A 22,446-nucleotide genomic window follows, 5' to 3' on the forward strand; every position below is an offset into this window, starting at 1 on the left:
TCAGTGTGTCTGCTAGTGGTCACAGTATGTATATACAGTTGTTCAGTGTGTCCCCTAGTGGTCACAATATGTATATGCAGTTGTTCAGTGTGTCCCCTAGTGGTCACAGTATGTATATGCAGTTGTTCAGTGTGTCCGCTAGTGGTCACAGTATGTATATACAGTTGTTCAGTGTGTCTGCTAGTGGTCACAGTATGTATATGCAGTTGCTCAGTGTGTCCCCTAGTGGTCACAGTATGTATATGCAGTTGTTCAGTGTGTCCCCTAGTGGTCACAGTATGTATATGCAGTTGCTCAGTGTGTCCCCTAGTGGTCACAGTATGTATATGCAGTTGCTCAGTGTGTCCCCTAGTGGTCACAGTATGTATATGCAGTTGCTCAGTGTGTCCCCTAGTGGTCACAGTATGTATATGCAGTTGTTCAGTGTGTCCCCTAGTGGTCACAGTATGTATATGCAGTTGCTCAGTGTGTCCCCTAGTGGTCACAGTATGTATATGCAGTTGCTCAGTGTGTCCCCTAGTGGTCACAGTATGTATATACAGTTGTTCAGTGTGTCCCCTAGTGGTCACAGTATGTATATGCAGTTGCTCAGTGTGTCCCCTAGTGGTTACATTTAGATGATTCTGGAAGTTTTTCTTCATGCTGCATTATTTGAATAGGAACTATCTGATTGGTTGATTCTTATCTACAAATGTGAATGGAATGTTTTTGATCTTTAAGGTATAAAAAGAGCTGATTATGAAGTTCTGCCATCTTTTTTTCTCTCTTTCCCTTCTGCTGTTATCAAACAGGTCAAACCAGTCGCAAAGGAGGTGCAAACCTGGCCTGAAGATGTAATCTGAGCATTGCAGGACTGTTTTGATCATGCAGACTGGATAATGTTCAGGGTGGCGGTTACCCATGGCAACCACGATAACATTGTGGATTCTGTGACCAGCTACATAGAGGAGTGAACTGAGGATTTTACCATCATGAAACACACCTGAGTGAGGGCAAATCCAAAGTCACGGCTTAGTGCTGAGGTCCGTGCACGGCTGAAGCATCACGATGAGGAAGAGAGCCTTGTTTCTTGAAAGGCGACGATGGCCATCTGAAGTCTGTTCAGTTCGTTGTTGATGGCTGTAGTCTTGCGGGCGTCGCTCATATCTTGCAGGTCTTCTGTAAGGCCTGATGTCCTGGTCCGTACATTCCACGTACCTAGCTTGAAGGCTGAATACTTTTGACATTTCCTTTTTTAGCCAGGTGTGAGGTTATCGATCCACCTGTTGGGGTTCCCTGAGCCCCACACACCCAGTGGAGCAAGTGGACCCTGGCGAGGCAGCACCTATTTGACTGCGCACTGCCCAGCTTGAGGCGGGCGGTAGCTGGTCTGTGAGGTCCGAGCACCTCTCCCACCATTAGAAGCAGCCCCCGTCGCCTCACTCTACGCCAATCGAGAGCAGTGGCTTATCAATGGAAACTGTCGCTTCCCGTGTTCTGTCAACGCTGAGTAGTGATGCTGGAATGTCCTCTCCAGGGTACAAGCCTGGGCGGGAAGATTTACAGAACCGGCTGTTGCCCATACAGTGGGTCCCCCTCTCCACGTCACTGATGTAGTCCAAGGGAGGGGCAAGCGTTGATACAGCTTGGCACCAGTGTCATCGCAGAGGTTGCCAGAGTGAAGTTGTAAACTACATCAAACTGCCTTAGGGACCCCGGCTCCGGATTTCTTCCTCAGGGTTTACTCCCAAAGCCTTTCCCATGGGTGGGTATGGCCGCAAGGCAGCAGAGGTTTAAAATCAGAGTTTTCCTTCTCCTGGGCGGGCTGCCGTCCAAGGCTGATGGGCCCTACCTGCCCAAAGTAGCTGGTTTTGAGGCACCAGTGGTCTCCCTTTGCCCCTTCTCTTGTCAGTAGAAACAGTTCTGCTGGGCCTAAGCACTAAGCCACACGTGAAGGCCAAGAGTTGGACTTGGTTGTTAGAGGCTTTTCGAGTCACACGCCATTGGGAGCACTTTATAGGTATTGGGAGCTTGCCCCCACTACCAGCCCTGGTATGACAACCTTAGGAACCACTTAAAATCCTGGCAGACCAACTCTCAGCTACTGGGGCATTGGGCATTGGGCATTGTCCGTTCAACCTTGGAAAGAATTCCTGCAGCCATTTACTACAATCCAGGCAGTCTAGCTCATTGGCTGCTTTATCGTGCATGATACAAGGAACCATCTATACTGACCTTAAATTCATCACAGAACCATTCTTCTTGGCTACCGAGTTGACTGGCATTGCCCATGGGCTCCACTCAGCCTTGGAAATAATTCCCTTAGCCTCCATATGATCTAGCTCACTGGCTGCTTATCACGGATGGACTTTTGCAAAACTTGGGGTGCAGCTTTTTCATTTAACACTATTTTACCGTTGATATATTTGAGTTTTCCAGTGCCATCCCTGACACTGTGGTTGCATCATTTGCTTTCAGTTGACTCTGACACAGGGGATATGCATGCAAATTGGGGATGGATCTCCAATCTAGCTGCAATCCCATCCCCACAATACTGGTCCTCCTCCTTTTACCTCATACAAGCTCAATGTAGCTTGTTGGTTGTTCTATTTCACTGTTATGAATGTCATTCCCACAGGGATAACCTTTTCTCCAGTGTAAGTTCTTAGTTAGATATCTGCAGGCGTCAGTTCAGTATCTTTGAAATGCTGTTCAAACTTATTTTGTAGAATGACTGAAACAGCCAAGCCAGTGTCCAATTTTAAATGTTCCTGCATTACGTTCACAATATCAGCAAATCTAATTTTGGCTGGTTTGGTTGGAGTAGTTAAACTTCTAAGCAAATTGAATGCTTTTCTCCTCCAAAGCAAAACTGGTACTTCTTTCTCATTGGCTATTGTATTTGCTTTAAAATACTGCTCAATTGAGACATAGAAACATAGAAAATAGGTGCAGGAGTAGGCCATTCGGCCCTTCGAGCCTGCACCCCCATTCAGTATGATCATGGCTGATCATCCAACTCAGAACCCTGTACCTGCTTTCTCTCCATACCCCCTGATCCCTTTAGCCACAAGGGCCATATCTAACTTCCTCTTAAATATAGCCAATGAACCGGCCTCAACTGTTTCCTGTGGCAGAGAATTCCACAGATTCACCACTCTCTGTGTGAAGAAGTTTTTCCTCATCTCGGTCCTAAAAGGCTTCCCCTTTATCCTTAAACTGTGACCCCTCGTTCTGGACTTCCCCAACATCAGAAACAATCTTCTTGCATCTAGCCTGTCCAATCCCTTTAGAACCAATTATCCATTGCGCAATTGAACGTCTGCCTTTCCAATGTAGACAGCCATCTCTGCTTTTTCAAATTTATGATTGTTGTCACCCGGTACTCACTCTTTCTGAACCCGTGAAGTTGTCCATTTTTTGCCTTTTTTTAACAACTGTGTCTGTCTCCTTTTCTGAAGAAACACGTGCTGTGCTGTGTTTTCTTTTCTGGCTGCCTGCGCTTGCTTTTGACCATCTTGCTGTGCTTCAGCGGGTATATACTGGTCTCAGGTCCATCTCGGAGGATGCTCCTGCCACACGAATCGTTGGAGGAGATCTGGCCTATATCTTATGCCTGTCTCATTCAGGGCACAGTGAACCTCCCCCCACCCTCTGCTCACCTTGGTTGAAATTTCAGCCTCTTGGCCCTTGTTTGAAAGGACAGGGATGTGTAGACTGGTCCTGGTACCCTGGCAACCCAGATGGTCCATAATGAGATGGAATATCCTCCATTTCTGGGCTTAGATCCCATTGCTAATTTGCGTCTTGACCTCAATCAGGCCTGGGTTTAGGCCCTACCCCCTCGTACCAAAGTGAGGAGGGACACTTTTGACTTCCGGATAGGTAGTAGGAGTAGGCCTCGATAGACCATGGATTTGCGCCTTGGAAAGTTTTCAGGGTGCAGGTTTTTTTTTACGGAAGACCAGCAGTTGCCCAAGCTGCAAGTCTCCCGTCTCCACACCACCGATGTTGTCCAAAGGAAGGGCATTAGGACCCATAAAGCTTGTTGCAGAGTAATGTGTGGTTAAGTGCCTTGCTCAAGGCCACACACGCAGCCTCAGCCAAGGCGCGAACTAGCGACCTTCAGATCACTAGACGAACGCCTTAACCACTTGGCCATGCGCCAACACTCTGGACAGGTACATGGAGCTTAGAAAAATAGAGGGCTATAGGTAACCCTAGGTCATTTCTAAAGTAAGTACATGTTCAGCATAGCATTGTGGGCTGAAGGGCCTGTATTGTGCTGTAGGTTTTCAATGTTTTTATGAGGCCTTTAGATTGGGGGATGTGACAGCTCAGGGAAGCAAGAACTGTGCTTTCCTGCTCCATCAGGAAGGCAAAATGAGAGCACTTTCAGAGAATTTACAGCCACTTCTGTGATACCAGAGGCATGGGGCACATGTGGCAGAGAATTCAGACGATTACAGACTGCAAGTCCACCCTACGTGCCAGTGACCAGGATGCTTCACTCCCTGAGAGGCTGAATGTCTTCTACGGCCGTTGGTTGAGGCTGAGGTGAGGTAGACCCTGGCCAGAGTCAACCCACGCAAAGCTGTGGGGCCCGATAATATACAGGTTGGGTTCTGTAAGACTGCACAGCCCAGCTGTCGAATATATTCAGCAACTCTCTGGAACATTCCTCCGTCTCCTCGGTTTTCAAGGAGGCAGCCATCATTCCAATGCCAAAGAAGGTGTCAGTAACCTGCCTAAATGACTATCGTCCGGTGGCATTAGCATCAACCATTATGAAATGCTTTGAGCAGCTGGTCATGGAGCACATTAAAGCTTTTCTTCCAGCTACCCTGGACCCCTTCCAGCTCACTTGTCGCTCAAATCGATCCATTGGTGATGCAATAGCCTCTGCCCTCCACTCTGTCCAGTCCCTCCTGGAAAATGGGGTTTCATATGTCAGAGTGCTGTTTGTAGATTTCAGTTTGGCATTCAACACCTTCGTACCCTAGCAGCTAGTGGGGAACCTGTTGTTGCTGGGTCTCAACATCTGCTCTGCGACTGGATACTGGACTCCTTAACAATGAGGCCACAGTCATGTCTCTCGTCCCATTATGCTGAGCACTGGTGCCCCCCAGGGCTTTATGCTCATCCTGCTGCTGTTCACACTGCTGATGCATGACTGCGTCACAGGATCCAGCTCAAACCGTGTCGTCAGATTGTGGCTGACACAACAGTGGTTGGCCTTATCCAGAACGATGACAAGGTGACGTATAGAGAGGCTGGTGGATTGGTGAGAGAGGGGCAATCTAAGCCTGATCACGGAGAGGATAACAGAAATCATTGTGGACTTCAGGAAGATGCAGATAAACCATCGCCCTGTGAGGATACATGGCTCCTGTGTAGAGAGAGTTAAGTGCACCAAGTTCCTGGGAGACACAGCGGCGCCTCCATTTCCTAAGATCAAGGCAAGCAATGCCCCTGTTCCCTCCCCCCCCATCTTAACTGCATTTTATAGGAGAACCATTGAGAGTGTCCTGACAAGTTGCATCTCCATCTGGTATGGGAGCATCGGACCAGGTCCCTACAGAGGACTGTGAAAACAGCCGAGAGGATCATAGGGGCCTCCTACCATCCATGGGGGGCATTTATCAGGAGCGCAGCAAACGCAGGACCCTTAGTATTATAAAGGATCCCACCCATCCATCCAGCATCCTCTTTGATTTTCTAATATGATACAATAAAACTGATCATGATAAGGCTTAATATTCCTGTTAGTGAATCTCAGTAACAGTGTATTAAATATACAGGATGTCAGAATACCATGCATTAAAGTGTTAGCTGTAACAAAAACAATACAATCAAATCCATTCTAATTCAATACAGAGGACATTCATGCACAGAATATTTACATTTCAAAAGAAATACTTCAACTACTATAGTACAAAAATAATTTAACATTTCAAAGAGGACATTACTCATTCTGATTTTCTCAGAGATAATAACTTTCGATGGAAGTTAATCGGCAGCTTTATAAAACTCTAGTTAGGCAGCATCTGGAGTATAGCATACAGTTCTGGCCGATCTGCTATAGGAAGGGTGTCGAGGCTTTGGAGGGGGTGCAGAAGAGGTTCACCAGGCTGCCCCCTGGGTCAGAGGGCATGTGCTATCAGGAGAGGCTGGATAAACTTGGGCTGTTTTCCCCAGAGGTGTGGAGACTAAGGAGAGATCTGGTGCAGGTTTATAAGATTATGAGAGGCATAGATAGAATGGACAGACAGTATCTTTTTCCCGGGGGTTGAAATGTCTAATACCAGAGGGCATCCATTTCAGGTGAGGGGGGTAATTTCAAGTAGATGTGAGGAGCAAGTTTTTTACACAGAGAGTGGTTGGTGCCTGTAATGCCCTGCCTGGGGTGGTGGTGGAGGCAGATACATGTGGAACTTTAAGAGACGTTTTGGTAGACACATGAATGGGAGGAAAATGGAGAGATATGGACGTTATTTAGGCAGAGGGGATTAGTTTGGTTGGCCATTTGATTTCCAATTTAGTTGGTTCAGCACAATGTTGTGGGCTGAAGGGCCTGTTCCGGTGCTGTTCTGGGTTCTAACGTTCTAGATGCTCGTCAGCAAAGTTGATGGTGGTGAGTTGTGATGTGTAAGATGGCTGACTCATATTCTGTGAAAATGAATGTTTGCCTTTTCTTGTTAATATGCATGGTGATGTAATGAAACAGAACAGAACAACAACTAGGATAACCGATTTGTACTTCATCATGAAGATTGTTATAACTTAAATGGCACTGTCAGTGATATCGGACAACCTAGATCACTGGCTGGAACAATGTGCATTGTACCAGTAACAGGTCAGGCAGCATTTTTGGAGAGGAATAAGCAGTTGGCATTTCTTGCCAAGACCCTACATCAGGACTCAGCCTGAATCTTCGACTCTTTATTCATTTTCCATAGATGCTGCCTGACACGTTGAGTTCCTCCAGAATTTTGTGTGTGTAGCTCTGGGTTTCCAGCATCTGCAGAATCTCTTGTACTTATCATCTTCGACTACTTGAGGAGTGCTGTCGCAGGAAAGCAGCATCCATCATCAGGGACCCCCATCACCCAGGCCACACTCTCTTCTCACTGCTGCCATCAGGTAGAAGGTACAAGAGCCTCAGGTCTCGCACCACCAGGTTCAAGAACAGTTACTACCCCTCAATTATCGGGATCTTGAACAGAAGGGGATGACTACACTCATTCTGTTTCTGGTGTTCCTACAACTAATGATCTCACTTTAAGGATTCAGCTTGTTATACCATGCTGTGGTTATTTATTGCTATTTATTTATATTTGCATTTGCACAGTTTTTCATTGATCCTGTTCACAGTTACAATGAACCAGCTTCAGGAACTGTTATTACCCCTCAACCATCAGGCTCTTGAACCAGAAAGGATAACTTCACTTGCCTCGTCACTGAACTGTTACCACAACTTATTGACTCACTTTCAAGGACTCTTCATCTCGTGTTCTCGATATTTATTTATTTATTATTTCTTTCTTTTTGTATTTGCACAGTTTGTTGTCTTTTGCACACTGGTTGAACGGCCAAGTTGATGTGGTCTTTCACTGATTCTACCGTGGTTGTTATTCTATTATGAATATACTGAGTATGCCCACAAGAAAATGAATCTCAGAGTTGTATATGGTGACATATATGCACTTTGATGATAAATTTATTTTGAACTTTGACCCTATCACATCCAAAGAGAGAAACTCTATGGGCACGTCCTTGTTCAATTGTTGACTGCCTGGAAGCCATCAGACTGGCTACCAGTGATTGAAAAGCATGTCACTACGAAGTGTTCTGCAAAGGCTTGCTTAGGGCGAGTAAAGGAAGTGGACATTTCAAAATGGCCAGTGTCACATCCGCAGTTAGCAGTCGAGGAGAGGAGGCCCGAGGGCTGTCTGTCAGTCTTTGTGTGTAGTTTTTCATTGGGTTCCTTTGTTGCCTGCACAAAACGGACTCTCAGGCTTGTTTATGGTGACATATCCATACTGACTGACAGTTTTGAATTTTGACCTGCTGAGTTCCTCCAGCACTGTGTGTGGGTTGCTCTGGGTTTCCAGCATCTGCAGAATCTCTTGTGTTTATTGTAAGAGCTTCATGCCACAGAGTCGCAGCACAGAAACAGGCCCTTCAGCCCATCTAGTCCATGCTGAACTGTTATTCTGCCCAGTCCCATCGACCTGCACCTGGACCAGAGCCCTCCGTACCTCTCTCGTCCATGCACTTAACCAAACTTCTCTTAAATGCCGTCCACCCTGTTGTCAGTGGCCTGTCACTGATTCCACTGCATGTGGAGAGGATGTTTCCTACGGTGGGAGAGTCTAGGAACAGAGGGCACAGCATCAGAATAGAGGACGTTCATTTAGTACAGGGATGAAGAGGAATTTCTTTTGCCAGAGGGTGGTGAGTCTGTGAAACTCTTTGCCACAGACAGCTGTGGAGGACATATCTTTGGGTGTATTTAATACGGAGGTTGATAGGTTTTGATTAGTCCGGGTGTCAAAGGTTTTGAGGAGAAAGCAGGAGATTGGGGTTGAGAGGGAATTGGATCAGCCATGATGGAATGGTGGAGCAGACTCAATGGGCCGAATGGCCTAATTCTGCTCCTATGTCGTATGGTCTTATTGCATTTTTTGCATTTACTGTGAATGCCTGCAAGAAAATGAATCTCAGTGGTGACCTGTACGTAGTTTAATACATTTACATTGAAGTTTGAGAGTGTTTATTCTAATGAGTGGTCTTTGATCTGGAACATTTATCCTGTGCTGCCAAGACCTCCTTCTAGAATGTTCTGTTTTAATCCCAGGCTTCCAACATCTGTAGTTCTTTTTTTAAAAAAATTTTCATTCCTTTGATTATTTAAACAAACTTTTTCAAATGAGATTACCACATTATTTTGCTGGTGGTTTCTCACAGAGTTTTCAAAACGACCCAGCAATCCTACGCAATCTTTCCGTTGCTACAGACCGTTGTTCTGCTTTTGGGAGCAGAGTTCTTGCAGTTTGTAGAATTTTGTGCCCCAGTCACTGAGACATTCTGAACCAAAGTCTTCCTCAAAGTTTGATGTGTTCACAGTGGTCAGACTCCCCGCCAGCGAGCCCTGCCCCTCGAAGCAGTAAATGTGCACGGTGTCCTCCGGAAGCGCCCGCAGGTCATTGTCCGCATCCCAGATAATCTGGGACACGTAGCTTTTGAAGTCTGGGACACCATATTGAAGAGGTTCAGAAAAAATGACATTTGTGTGAGTTCTTGAGCTGAGTTGCCCCTCTTCCTGAGAATCAGCGAAGCCCTTTACCAGAGGAGCAGATGTTGTTGACGAAGACTGCGTCAGACTGGCACGTAGAGGCTTCTTCAGTTCACTGATGTCATAGCCATTCTAAAAAAGATTCAAAGTTTCATTAACTCAATTAAAGATTAGCTTGATTGGTCACATGTACGTTGAACTAAACAATGAATTGTGTCATTAACTGTCAATGACTGAGGACTAACCCTAGATCATATGACTTAGGACATAGGAGCAGAATTAGGCCATTCAGCCCATTGAGTATGCTCTACCATTCTATCATGGTTGAGTTATTATCACTCTCAATCCCATTCTCCTGCCTTCGCCCCGTAACTTTTGACTCCCCTCGTATACTAATCAAGACCCTATCAACCTCCGCTTTAAATGTAGCAGATGACAAGGTCTCCAAGCTGACTGTGACAATGAATTCCACAGCCACTGGCTAAAGAAATTTCTCCTCATTTTTGTTCTAAATGGATGTCCCTCTTTCTGAGGCTATGCCCTGACCCCGACTATAGGAAATGTCCTCTCCACATTCACTCCGTTGAGGCCTTTCAATATTCAATATGTTTCAATGAGATCCTCCCTCATTTTTCTAAACTCCAGCGAGTACTGAGCTGTCAAACTCTCCTCATTTTAACCCTCACTCCCACCGTAAGGCCTACAGCTTCGGATTGCGGGAAGAAACCGTAGGAAAGGGTGGCGGTGAGAAGGGTCTGTAATTACAACTCTGCGGAAGACGCAGTGCCTGCTTTTCGGCAGGTTTGATGTGGTCAGCACGGTAGTGTAACACCTCACTGCGCCATAGATCACGTTTCAGTTCCCACCGCTGTCTGTGAGGAGTTTGTACGTTCTCCCCGTGACCGCGTGGGTTTCCTCCGGGCGCTCCGGTTCCCCCACAGTCCAAAGATGCACCGGTTAGTTGGTTAACTGGTCACATGGGTGTAATTGAACGGTGCGGGCTCGTTGAGCCACAAGGACCCTGTATTTCTAAATAATTAAAAATAAATTTTAAAGATTGTTGCTTTCAGCGCATTAATGAATGTTAAAACCTATCAGCTGAACTGAACTATAAATACCAAGGAGTAAAGGCACTCAACCCTCCTGAAAATTCCTGCCTCTGTCTGTGAGGAGTTTGTACGTTCTCCCCGTGACCGCGTGGATTTCCTCCGGGTGCTCCAGTTTCCTCCCACAGTCCAAAGATGCACCGGTTAGTTGGTTAATTGGTCACATGGGTGTAATTGAACTGCCTCTGTCTGTGAGGAGTTTGTACGTTCTCCCTGTGACCGCGTGGATTTCCTCCGGGTGCTCCGGTTTCCTCCCACGGTCCAAAGACGTGCAGGTCAGCAGGTAGCATAGTGGTTAGTGTGACTCTATTACAGCTCGGGGCGCCTGGAGTTCGGAGTTCAATTCTGGCGCTCTCTGTTCTCCCCGTGACCGCGTGGGTTTTCCCTGGTGCTCTGCATCCCTCCCACATTCCAAAGACGTACGAGTTGGTGGGTTAATGGGTCATTGTAAATCGTCCTGCGATCAGGCGAGGGTTGTTGGGGGTTGCTGGGGCAGTGTGGCAGGAAGGGCCGACTCTGCAACATATCGCTGAATAAATACATTATAAAATATAAAACCACTTCCATGGGGAGTTCTTTTATAAAGCAAATGTTATGAAATGTGATGTCATTTGTGTACGTTGTTCTAAAGCTGGAGTACGTTGGAATCTGGAGTAACTGCATCTGACCCACTTGGCTTTACCTTCCAGCTTGTCGCCCTCCCACCTTCTTACCCTGACTCCTTCCCCCTTCCTCTCCAGTCCCGATAAAGGGTCTCGGCCTGAAACATCGACTGCTTATTCATTTCCATAGATGCTGCCTGACCTGCTGAGTTTCTCCGGTATTTTGTGTGAATACCTGGTCTTGTTCTCCACCTCCCTCCTCGTCATAATTCAGGATGTTTTCCCGAATATCTTCCCAACTCTCGTGCTCCACAGGAATGTGGTACACTCCTCCTTTCTGGAACTTTGCTTTTCCACACACGCCCCACACGCTGAGGCCAATCGCCAGAGCTGAAATATGAAAGAGGTACAATGGGCTTCCAATCACCTTGAATCTCAGAAACTTAGCTTTGTTTCACAAACACGGAAAAAGGTACAACAATATTTTGTAGAGAACCTAAAGAAAATGAAGCTATTAAAAAAACAAAGCTGATGATAGAGATTCAAAACATAGAATGTAATCAGAATCAGGCTTGTTATCATTGACAGACAATAGGCTGTGAAATTTGCTGAGTTGTGGCAGCAGTACAGTGCTATTCATAAAATATACTCTAAACTATAAGACGAAATCTACTACACAGTGTATAAAACTTAAATGAAAGATTGTGAGGTGGTATTCACACCATTCAGAAATCTACTGTTGGAGGGGGAGAAGTTGAGTGTGTGTCTTCAGGCTCCTGTACCTCCTCCCTGTTGGTAGCAATGAGAAGAGGACAGGTCCTGGGTGATGGGGGACCTTAATGATGGATGTCGTATTTTTGAGGCATCACCTTCTGAAGATGTTCTCGATGCTGGAGAGGCTGGTGTCTAAGATGGAGCTGACCGAGTTTACAAGTTTTTCCTGATCCTGTGTAGTGGCCCCCCATCAATACCAGACGGTGATGCAATCTGTTAGGATGCTCTCCACGGTACATCTTTGGTGACGTACCAAATCTCCTCAAGTTCCTAATGAAGTAGAGCCACTGGTGTGCCTTCATATCAATATGTTGGGTCCAATGTACTTTGATAATAAATATTACTTTGAACTTTAAATATCCTTTTGAGTGGATGTGGAGAGGATGTTTCCTGTGGTGGGGGAGTCTAGGACCAGAGGACACAGATAGAGTGGATGTGGAGAGGATGTTTCCTGTGGTGGGGGAGTCTAGGACCAGAGGACACAGATAGAGTGGATGTGGAGAGGATGTTTCCTGTGGTGGGGGAGTTTAGGACCAGAGGACACAGCCTCAGAATAGATGAGCATCCGTTTTGAACAGAGATGAGGAGGAATTTCTTTAGCCAGGGAAGTTTTTGGGCCGCACGGTGGTGTAGTGGCTTGCGTGATGCGATTACGGCTCAGGGGTCAGAGTTCAATTGTGGTGTCCTCTGTATGCAAGTTTGTATGTTCCCTCCCGCGTGCGTGTGCATTTCCTCTCACAGTCCAAAATGAACTGGTATGTAGGTTAAATGGAGAATGTAAATTGTCCTGTGATTAGGTTAGGATTAAATCAGTGGGTTGCTGGGCAGTGCTATCTCTCTGAATAAATAAATAGCTGGGGGGGTGGTGAATCTGTGAAATTCATTGCCACAGACGGCTGTGGAGGTCAATTGATAGGGTATACTTAAAGCGGAGGTTAATAGGTTCTTGATTAGTCAGGGTAAAAAGGATCTGAGGAGAAGGCAGGAGAATAATATCATAAGACCATAAGACATAGGAGCAGAATTAGGCCATTTGGCCCATCGAGTCTGCTCCACCGTTTCATAATGGCTGATCCAATTTCCCTCAATCTCACCAGTCTCCTGCCTTCCCCCCGAATCCTTTCATGCCCCGACTAATCAAGAATCTGTCAACTTCTGCCTCAAATACATCCAATGACTTGGCCTCTGCAGCTGCCTGAGGTAACGAATTCCAGAGACTCACCACTTCCCGGCTGAAGGTAGTCCCCCTCATGTTGAGAAAACATGCTTGCTCTCCGTATCGTGGTGCCCTGGGTTACATGATAGCTTACGTCTCACGTGGACAGCTGGGATGCCACCCCCAGGGTCAACCCCGACCAGCAGAGGGCCTGTAAGCAATGAATATCGAAAACATGAGATGAAGAGTCCTTGAAAGTGAGTCCATGGGTTGTGGGGACAGTTCAGTGGTGGGGTGAGTGAAGTTATCCCCTCTGGTTCAGGAGCCTGATGACTGAGGAATAATAACTGAATTAGCACGTGGGGGTAATTGGGTGACAGAGACTGGGTGGGCCAGAAGGTGCTGTTACTATGGTATCTCTAAATAAGATAAATTCTAGAATGTTTAATAGAAAAAGAAGCAGTGGAGAAAAAATTTACTCCATTGATGGAAAACAGAACTGGATTGATGCATAACATCAAATTTCACCACAGTGATGATAAGCCCCATTCCGATAAACACCGTCACTGACGATAAACCCCGTTCCGATAAACACCGTCACTGACGATAAACCCCATTCCGATAAACCCCGTCACTGACGATAAACCCCGTTCCGATAAACACCGTCACTGACGATAAGCCCCATTCCAATAAACACCATCACTAACGATAAACCCCGTTCCAATAAACACCGTCACTGACGATAAGCCCCGTTCCGATAAACACCGTCACTGACGATAAGCCCCGTTCCGATAAAACACCGTCACTGACGATAAGCCCCGTTCCGATAAAACACCGTCACTGACGATAAACCCCGTTCCGATAAACACCGTCACTGACGATAAACCCCGTTCCGATAAACACCGTCACTGACGATAAGCCCCGTTCCGATAAAACACAGTCACTGACGATAAACCCCGTTCCAATAAACACCGTCACTGACGATAAACCCCGTTCCGATAAACACCGTCACTGACGATAAACCCCATTCCAATAAACACCGTCACTGACGATAAACCCCATTCCAATAAACACTGTCACTAACGATAAACCCCGTTCCGATAAACACCGTCACTAACGATAAACCCCGTTCCGATAAACACCGTCACTGACGATAAACCCCGTTCCGATAAACCCCGTCACTAACGATAAACCCCATTCCAATAAACACCGTCACTGACGATAAGCCCCGTTCCGATAAAACACCGTCACTGACGATAAACCCCGTTCCGATAAACACCGTCACTGACGATAAACCCCATTCCAATAAACACCGTCACCTACGATAAACCCCGTTCCAATAAACACCGTCACTGACGATAAACCCTGTTCCAATAAACACCGTCACTGACGATAAACCCCATTCCGATAAACACCGTCACTGACGATAAACCCCATTCCGATAAACACCGTCACTGACGATAAACCCCATTCCAATAAACTCCGTCACTGACGATAAACCCCGTTCCGATAAACACCGTCACTAACGATAAACCCCATTCCGATAAACACCGTCACTGACGATAAACCCCATTCCAATAAACACCGTCACTGACGATAAACCCCGTTCCGATAAAACCCCGTCACTGACGATAAACCCCATTCCGATAAACCCCGTCACTAACGATAAACCACATTCCAATAAACACCGTCACTGACGATAAACCTCATTCCGATAAACACCGTCACTGACGATAAACCCCATTCCGATAAACACCGTCACTGACGATAAACCCCATTCCGATAAACACCGTCACTGACGATAAACCCTGTTCCAATAAACACCGTCACTGACGATAAACCCCGTTCCGATAAACACCGTCACTGACGATAAACCTCATTCCGATAAACACCGTCACTGACGATAAACCCCATTCCGATAAAACACCGTCACTGACGATAAACCTCATTCCGATAAACACCGTCACTGACGATAAACCCTGTTCCAATAAACACCGTCACTGACGATAAACCTCATTCCGATAAACACCGTCACTGACGATAAACCCCATTCCAATAAACACCGTCACTGACGATAAACCCCGTTCCGATAAACACCGTCACTGACGATAAACCTCATTCCGATAAACACCGTCACTGACGATAAACCCCATTCCAATAAACACCGTCACTGACGATAAACCTCATTCCGATAAACACCGTCACTGACGATAAACCCCGTTCCGATAAACACCGTCACTGACGATAAACCTCATTCCGATAAACACCGTCACTGACGATAAACCCCGTTCCGATAAACACCGTCACTGACGATAAACCTCATTCCGATAAACACCGTCACTGACGATAAACCCCATTCCAATAAACACCGTCACTGACGATAAGCCCCGTTCCGATAAACACCGTCACTGACGATAAACCCCGTTCCGATAAACACCGTCACTGACGATAAACCCCATTCCGATAAACACCGTCACTGACGATAAACCCCGTTCCGATAAACACCGTCACTAACGATAAACCCCATTCCAATAAACACCGTCACTGACGATAAACCCCATTCCGATAAACACCGTCACTAACGATAAACCCCGTTCCGATAAACACCGTCACTGACGATAAACCCCGTTCCGATAAACCCCGTCACTGACGATAAACCCCGTTCCGATAAACACCGTCACTAACGATAAACCCCGTTCCGATAAACACCGTCACTGACGATAAGCCCCGTTCCGATAAACCCTGACGATAAACCTCATTCCGATAAACACCGTCACTGACGATAAACCCCGTTCCGATAAACACCGTCACTGACGATAAACCCCATTCCGATAAACACCGTCACTGACGATAAACCTCATTCCGATAAACACCGTCACTGACGATAAACCCCGTTCCGATAAACACCGTCACTGACGATAAACCCCATTCCGATAAACCACCGTCACTGACGATAAACCTCATTCCGATAAACACCGTCACTGACGATAAACCCCATTCCGATAAACCCCGTCACTGACGATAAACCCCGTTCTGATAAACACCGTCACTGACGATAAACCCCGTTCCAATAAACCCCGTCACTGACGATAAACCCCGTTCCGATAAACCCCGTCACTGACGATAAACCCCGTTCCGATAAACACCGTCACTGACGATAAGCCCCGTTCCGATAAACCCCGTCACTGATGATAAACCCCATTCCAATAAACCCCGTCACTGACGATAAACCCCGTTCTGATAAACCCCGTCACTGATGATAAACCCCGTTCCAATAAACACCGTCACTGACGATAAACCCCGTTCTGATAAACCCTGACGATAAACCTCATTCCGATAAACCCCGTCACTGACGATAAACCCCGTTCTGATAAACCCCGTCACTGATGATAAGCCCCATTCCAATAAACACCATCACTAACGATAAACCCCGTTCTGATAAACACCGTCACTAACGATAAACCCCGTTCCGATAAACACCGTCACTAACGATAAACCCCGTTCCGATAAACACCGTCACTGACGATAAACCCCATTCCGATAAACCCCGTCACTGACGATAAACCCCGTTCTGATAAACCCCGTCACTGACGATAAACCCCGTTCCGATAAACACCGTCACTGACGATAAGCCCCATTCCGATAAACCCTGTTCCAATAAACACCGTCACTAACGATAAACCCCGTTCCGATAAACACCGTCACTGACGATAAACCCCATTCCAATAAACCCCGTCACTAACGATAAACCCCGTTCCGATAAACCCTGACGATAAACCCCGTTCCGATATACACCGTCACTGACGATAAGCCCCGTTCCAATAAACAACATCACTGACGATAAACCCCATTCCGATAAAACACCGTCACTGACGATAAACCCCGTTCCGATAAACACCGTCACTGACGATAAACCCCGTTCCGATAAACCCCGTCACTGACGATAAACCCCGTTCTGATAAACACCGTCACTGACGATAAACCCCGTTCCGATAAACCCCGTCACTGACGATAAACCCCGTTCCGATAAACCCCGTCACTGACGATAAACCCCGTTCTGATAAACCCCGTCACTGACGATAAACCCCGTTCCGATAAACCCCGTCACTGACGATAAACCCCATTCCGATAAACCCCGTCACTGATGATAAACCCCGTTCCGATAAACCCTGACGATATATCAAGGGGACAAATTAAAGCAGTACCTATTACGAGGGTGAGGCAGATGCTGATGAGCAAGAGAGAGCTGACATTCAGGGCTGCCGTGATTCCCGAAGTCATTATGCTGATCTCACAGTGCTCTCCTTCGTAACCCGCTGCGCAGTGGCACGTAAACTGCTGCGGGGCCCGTGTGATGCACGTGCCGCCATTGAAACACGTCCACGCTCCGCACGGTGACGTCACACAGTCCTCGGACCCTGTTTCATTCCTGATCACTGGCACCTGTCCGACTGGACACCTGCGCTCAAAATGAGACAAAAATGAGAACCTGTCCGACTGGACACCTGCGCTCAAAATGAGACAAAAATGAGAACCTGTCCGACTGGACACCTGCGCTCAAAATGAGACAAAAATGAGAACCTGTCCGACTGGCATTCTCCCTTCTTCCCTCATCCAATGGGAGTAGAAAGCTCGTACCACCAGGCTCAAGGACAGCTTCTCCCCACTGCTGTCAGAATATTGAATGGCTCCCTAATGGAATAAAGTGGATGCTTGACCTCAGAATCTATCTTGTTAGGACCTTGCATCTTATTGTCTGTCTGATCTTCAGTTTCTCTGTAGCTGTTACACTTTGCTTTGCATTCTGTTTTTATTTTTCCTTGTACTACCTCAATGCACTGTGTAATGATGTGATCTGTATCAACAGAATACAAGACAAGCTTTTCACTCTGTCCTGGTACTAAACTAACTTAGTAACATTGGCAGCTGGTGGTTCCACTGTGTATCATGTTTAAATGCATTACATTCTTACAGACGTTAAGATAATCCATTCCTTTATGTTAAAGGATGCTTTTCCACTTTCACACTATCTGTCTATCAATTATTTATTTATCTTCTAGCTATTTATTTATCTATGTGTGTGTATTCATGTTGGGCAGCGAGGTGGAGATACATTTCTACCAAAGGAGGTGTAAGGTGCTCCTAACCCCTGCTGGCCTGCAGGTCACGGGCAAGGTGTAGCACCTGCTTAGCCCCCGATCAGGGTCACGTGAAGCCATGGATCAGGTGGGGGATGGTTGTATGAGCAGCTGGTGCATATGACAAGTCCTGGCTACAAGACCACTGATGCCAGCAGACAATCTCTGAAGAGTATCGATAATGGCTGGGGTCACCCGTCTTGTAAAGACACTGCCCAATGGCAAATCACTTCTGGAGAAAAATTTGACAAGAACAATCATGATTGCCCATATCATACCACACAGCACATCATGATGATGTCATACGACACAGCACATCATGATGATGTCATACGACACGGCACATGATGATGATGATAATGACTGATTCATGTATATAGCTAGGGTGCCTATGACTAGTACAGTACTGTATTTGTCAACATGGAGCTGCTATCAGTGGGAAAGAAGCTGTCCCTGAGCCTTTTGTATCCTCTGGTCAAAGGGAGAGAGAGAAGAGAAAATGCCCGGGGTCCATGGTGTCTTGGATTATGCTGGCTGCTTTACTGAAGCAGAGAGAGGTGTGGACAGAGTCCAGGGAGAGGAGGATGGTTTCTGTGATGTATTGTCAAATTTTAGTAGACCAGTGGCCCTCCAATAGTTCCAGAATGTTTCCTTGTCTTCTGCCATGAAGATGGTGCCGTGAACCATGGTGAAGTTCTGCGGGCTGCGGACAATACTTCTAAATTTATCTCTTTCTAATTACTCTCACTGCAATCTGCAGTGCTTTCAAAGACCCTTGTTCTTGATACCTACTGCTTATTTGTTTATTACTGCTGTTTCTTTCTCTCTGTACTTCCTAAGAAGGTTGGCGTCATTCAATGTCTGTAGTGAGATGCTGAAGATGTTCTATAGGTCAGTTGTGGAGAGCGCCCTCTTCTTTGTGGTGGCGTGTTGGGGAGGCAGCATTAAGAAGAGGGACACCTCACGTCTTAATAAGCTGGTAAGGAAGGCGGGCTCTGTCGTGGGCAAAGTACTGGAGAGTTTAACATCGGTAGCTGAGCGAAGGGCGCTGAGTAGGCTACGGTCAATTATGGATAACTCTGAACATCCTCTAAATAGCACCATCCAGAGACAGAGAAGCAGTTTCAGCGACAGGTTACTGTCGATGCAATGCTCCTCAGACAGGATGAAGAGGTCAATACTCCCCAATGCCATTAGGCTTTACAATTCTACCGCCAGGACTTAGGAACTTTTTAAAAGCTATTATTAATGCTTTTTGAGATAGTGATTTAGATGCATATCATATTTTTTACTGAGTTAAGTATTGTATGTAATTAGTTTTGCTACAACAAGTGTATGGGACATTGGAAAAAAAGTTGAATTTCCCCATGGGGATGAATAAAGTATCTATCTATCTATCTCTGTATTTGCACAGTTCGTTGTCTTCTGCACTCTGATTATTATCCTGGGTGGCTGGGCAGCATAGTGGTTAGCTTTACAGTACCAGTGACCTGGGTTCAATTCCCGCCGCTGCTTGTAAGGAGTCTGTGCTTTCTCACCATGACTGCAATTGTTTCCTCACGGTGCTCCAAAGACTTCCCTGTTGCTAGGTTAATTGGTTAGGCTGGGATTAAATCCTGGGTTGCTGGGTGGTCTGGCTCAAAGGGCTGGAAGAGCCCTTTATCTCAATAAGTAAATTTATTTATCCATCCATTCATTTATTTATTTATCTGTCCAATGCCACTTATAACAATTTTTTAATGTATCGCACTGTTCTGCTGCCACAGAACAACATATTTCCCGAGATACGCTAGTGATTCTGATTCCGACATGGGTATGGGCCATTGCTGGAATAGGGCCACTGTGCAATGGCAGTTACAAGTGGGTGAACGTCTCATGCCCCCGAATCCATTCTTACACAGAAGGTGTACTTCTGATAATCCCCTACCTGCACTCATGTTTCCTCCACAGATCTACACAGGAGAAGGGGATATAACAGGGCCTACTGCGACAGGCGTTCGAGTGACAGCCACGTGTGACACCCCGTCGATCCAGGGTTGCAGTTAATATTGTATTCATTCCATCCATTGGCAACAGGTGACCATTTAAACGAACGTCACGCATGCAGCCTAAATTCAAGCAAAGAGAAACAAACTTAACTCCCATAAACACAAGAGATTATGCAGATGCTGGAAATCCAGAGTAACACACGCACAAAATACTGGAGGAACTCAGCAGGTCAGGCAGCATCTACGGAGATGAATAAACAGTTAGCATTTCAGACTGAGACCTGTTGAAGGGTCACATCCTGAAATGTCACCTGTTTATTCCTCTCCATAGGAACTGCTTGACCTTCAAAGTTCAAAGTACATTATATTCTCAAAGTAAATATACAAACTCGAGAATCATCTTCTCACAGAGAGCCATGAAACGAAGAACCCCAATAGAACCCATTAAATCAAGCCAGCGTGCAGAGAGAAAGAAAAAAAGGAACAAATTGTGCAATGAATAAAGGCGAGCAAACAGTATTCAGAACTGAAGTTCACACTACCAGGTGATCCAGCAGTCCACTAGTTGCAGGCCATAGGCTCCGTCCAGCTGAGAGACGAGCAAACCCTGCGGATCAGCGAGCCAAACTGGCCCGTCTCTCACCTCCGACCATTTCAATCTGTCAATAGTCTAAACCTTGGATCGTTCCTCTCCCATAGGTTCAGGCTCCGTCGCTTCAATACAACCAGTTCCTCTCCCGTAGGCCTCAGGCTCTGCCTTGATACGACCAGTACTTGAGCTTTCCAATTCAGCTCGGCTCTTAAATTGATCAAACCTCGGAACTTCCCTCGCCTCTGCCACAAATTTCCTCCAGCAACTCCAGCCCAGACTTATTGTAACTGTTCTGCCCCAGCGAGACTCCAGACACACTACAAAAATGCCAGATCCTACAGGCAATTCAGCCCAACTCTGACAGGGAAGCCAGAGGCCACTGTTTGCAGTGACTGTGTGAATAAACAAGTACTTAGTAGCTTTCTTTGTTTCACTGCCTCCCCCCCGCCCCCCAGCAGGTAAGTAGCTTTGCAAGGTTACGTTGCCGGAGTCGGTCACTCTTCACGCATTCGTAAATTCAGGAGTGTACTGGAGGAAAGATCTAGATGAGGGTAGTTGTTTTTCATTGCAGCCTAACCATTGCTGGGCAGAAGGGCCTATTCTACACTGTTATCCCAATGAAATAAATCATCAATTTATAACCAACATCTAATATTCTAAATTTGTACCAGGAAAGGCCAACCTAGGAGGATCTACTCGAGCAGGGCAGCAAGAACACCCTGCTTCAAAATCCCCCTCCCCCCAAATTTGTGTGCCGATATCTACCCTAATCACTACCTACCAAATGTTAAGCAGAGAGGTTGTTCCAGAAATTTGAACAAGTCTCTAGAAATGTGGCTCCTTTCGTGTGCCTGTTGTCTCTTTCCCTGCAGGCCGATTGCAGCTTAATCACGTTCCTTTGTCTTCAGCCCTTCATTCTCTGGTCGCTGAAACTCTCTTTCCAGGAGACGCACAGGCCCTCTCATCGATGTACGGGAAGGGGTTGGGGTGGCAATGTCTGCAAGGACCTCTCCCTGGTGGCACCCCCTTCCGAACTGTCCAGTCGATCACCGGCCCGACTGCTGAAAGGGCCCAGTTCTTCATTCAGACTGGGGGTGACTGCCTTCAGATGCCGTGTGCAGTCTGAAATACCATCGAAGTTGTGGAACTTGCTGTCTCTGCTTTAACTTAAAACTCCCTCCCCATCTATTTCCCAATATCTTTTCTATTCTCTGCTATTAAAACTAATCATGGCCTTCATCAATCGTGGAATTGAATTTAGGAGCCGAGAGGTAATGCTGCAGCTATATAGGACCTTGGTCAGATCTCACTTGGAGTACTGTGCTCAGTTCTGGTCTCCTCAGTACAGGAAGGATGTGGAAACCATAGAAAGGGTGCAGAGGAGATTTACAAGGATGTTGCCTGGATTGGGGAGCATGCCTTATGAGAATAGGTTGAGTGAACTTGGCCTTTTCTCCTTGGAGCGACAGAGGATGAGAGGTGACCTGATAGAGGTGTATAAGATGATGAGAGGCATTGATTGTGTGGATAGTCAGAGGCTTTTCCCCAGGGCTGAAATGGCTAGCTAGGTGCTTGGCAGTACGTTCAGAGGAGGTCAGGGGTAAGTTTTTTAAGCGGAGAGTGGTGAGTACGTGGAATGGGCTGCTGGCAGCGGCGGTGGAGGTGGAAACGATAGGGTCTTTTACGAGACTCCTGGATGGCTACATGGAGCTTAGAAGAATAGAGGGCTATGGGTAAAGCCTAGGTAGTTCTAAGGTAGGGACATGTTCGGCTTTGTGGGCCAAAGGGCCTGTATTGTGCTGTATGTTTTCTA

The 22,446-nt window shown here is 46.5% G+C and overlaps 1 protein-coding gene across 1 annotated transcript in view; it reads right to left on the bottom strand.

Annotated features, from left to right (window-relative positions):
- Window positions 1–5,738: 5,738 nt before the first annotated feature.
- LOC140713847 (neural-cadherin) overlaps window positions 5,739–22,446 on the bottom strand; it is a 295,732-nt gene continuing 279,024 nt past the window's right edge. Inside the window, exons 31-34 of the mRNA XM_073024473.1 lie at window positions 19,981–20,161; window positions 17,121–17,374; window positions 11,221–11,375; window positions 5,739–9,409 (exon numbers count right to left, since the gene is read on the bottom strand). Of these exons, the coding sequence (XP_072880574.1) occupies window positions 8,993–9,409; window positions 11,221–11,375; window positions 17,121–17,374; window positions 19,981–20,161 (1,007 nt within the window). The 3' untranslated portion in view covers window positions 5,739–8,992. The remainder of the gene's footprint in view (window positions 9,410–11,220; window positions 11,376–17,120; window positions 17,375–19,980; window positions 20,162–22,446) is intronic.

The sequence above is a fragment of the Hemitrygon akajei genome, chromosome 1 (genome assembly GCF_048418815.1).
Source record: "Hemitrygon akajei chromosome 1, sHemAka1.3, whole genome shotgun sequence".
In the NCBI taxonomy this organism is placed as follows: Eukaryota; Metazoa; Chordata; class Chondrichthyes; order Myliobatiformes; family Dasyatidae; genus Hemitrygon; species Hemitrygon akajei.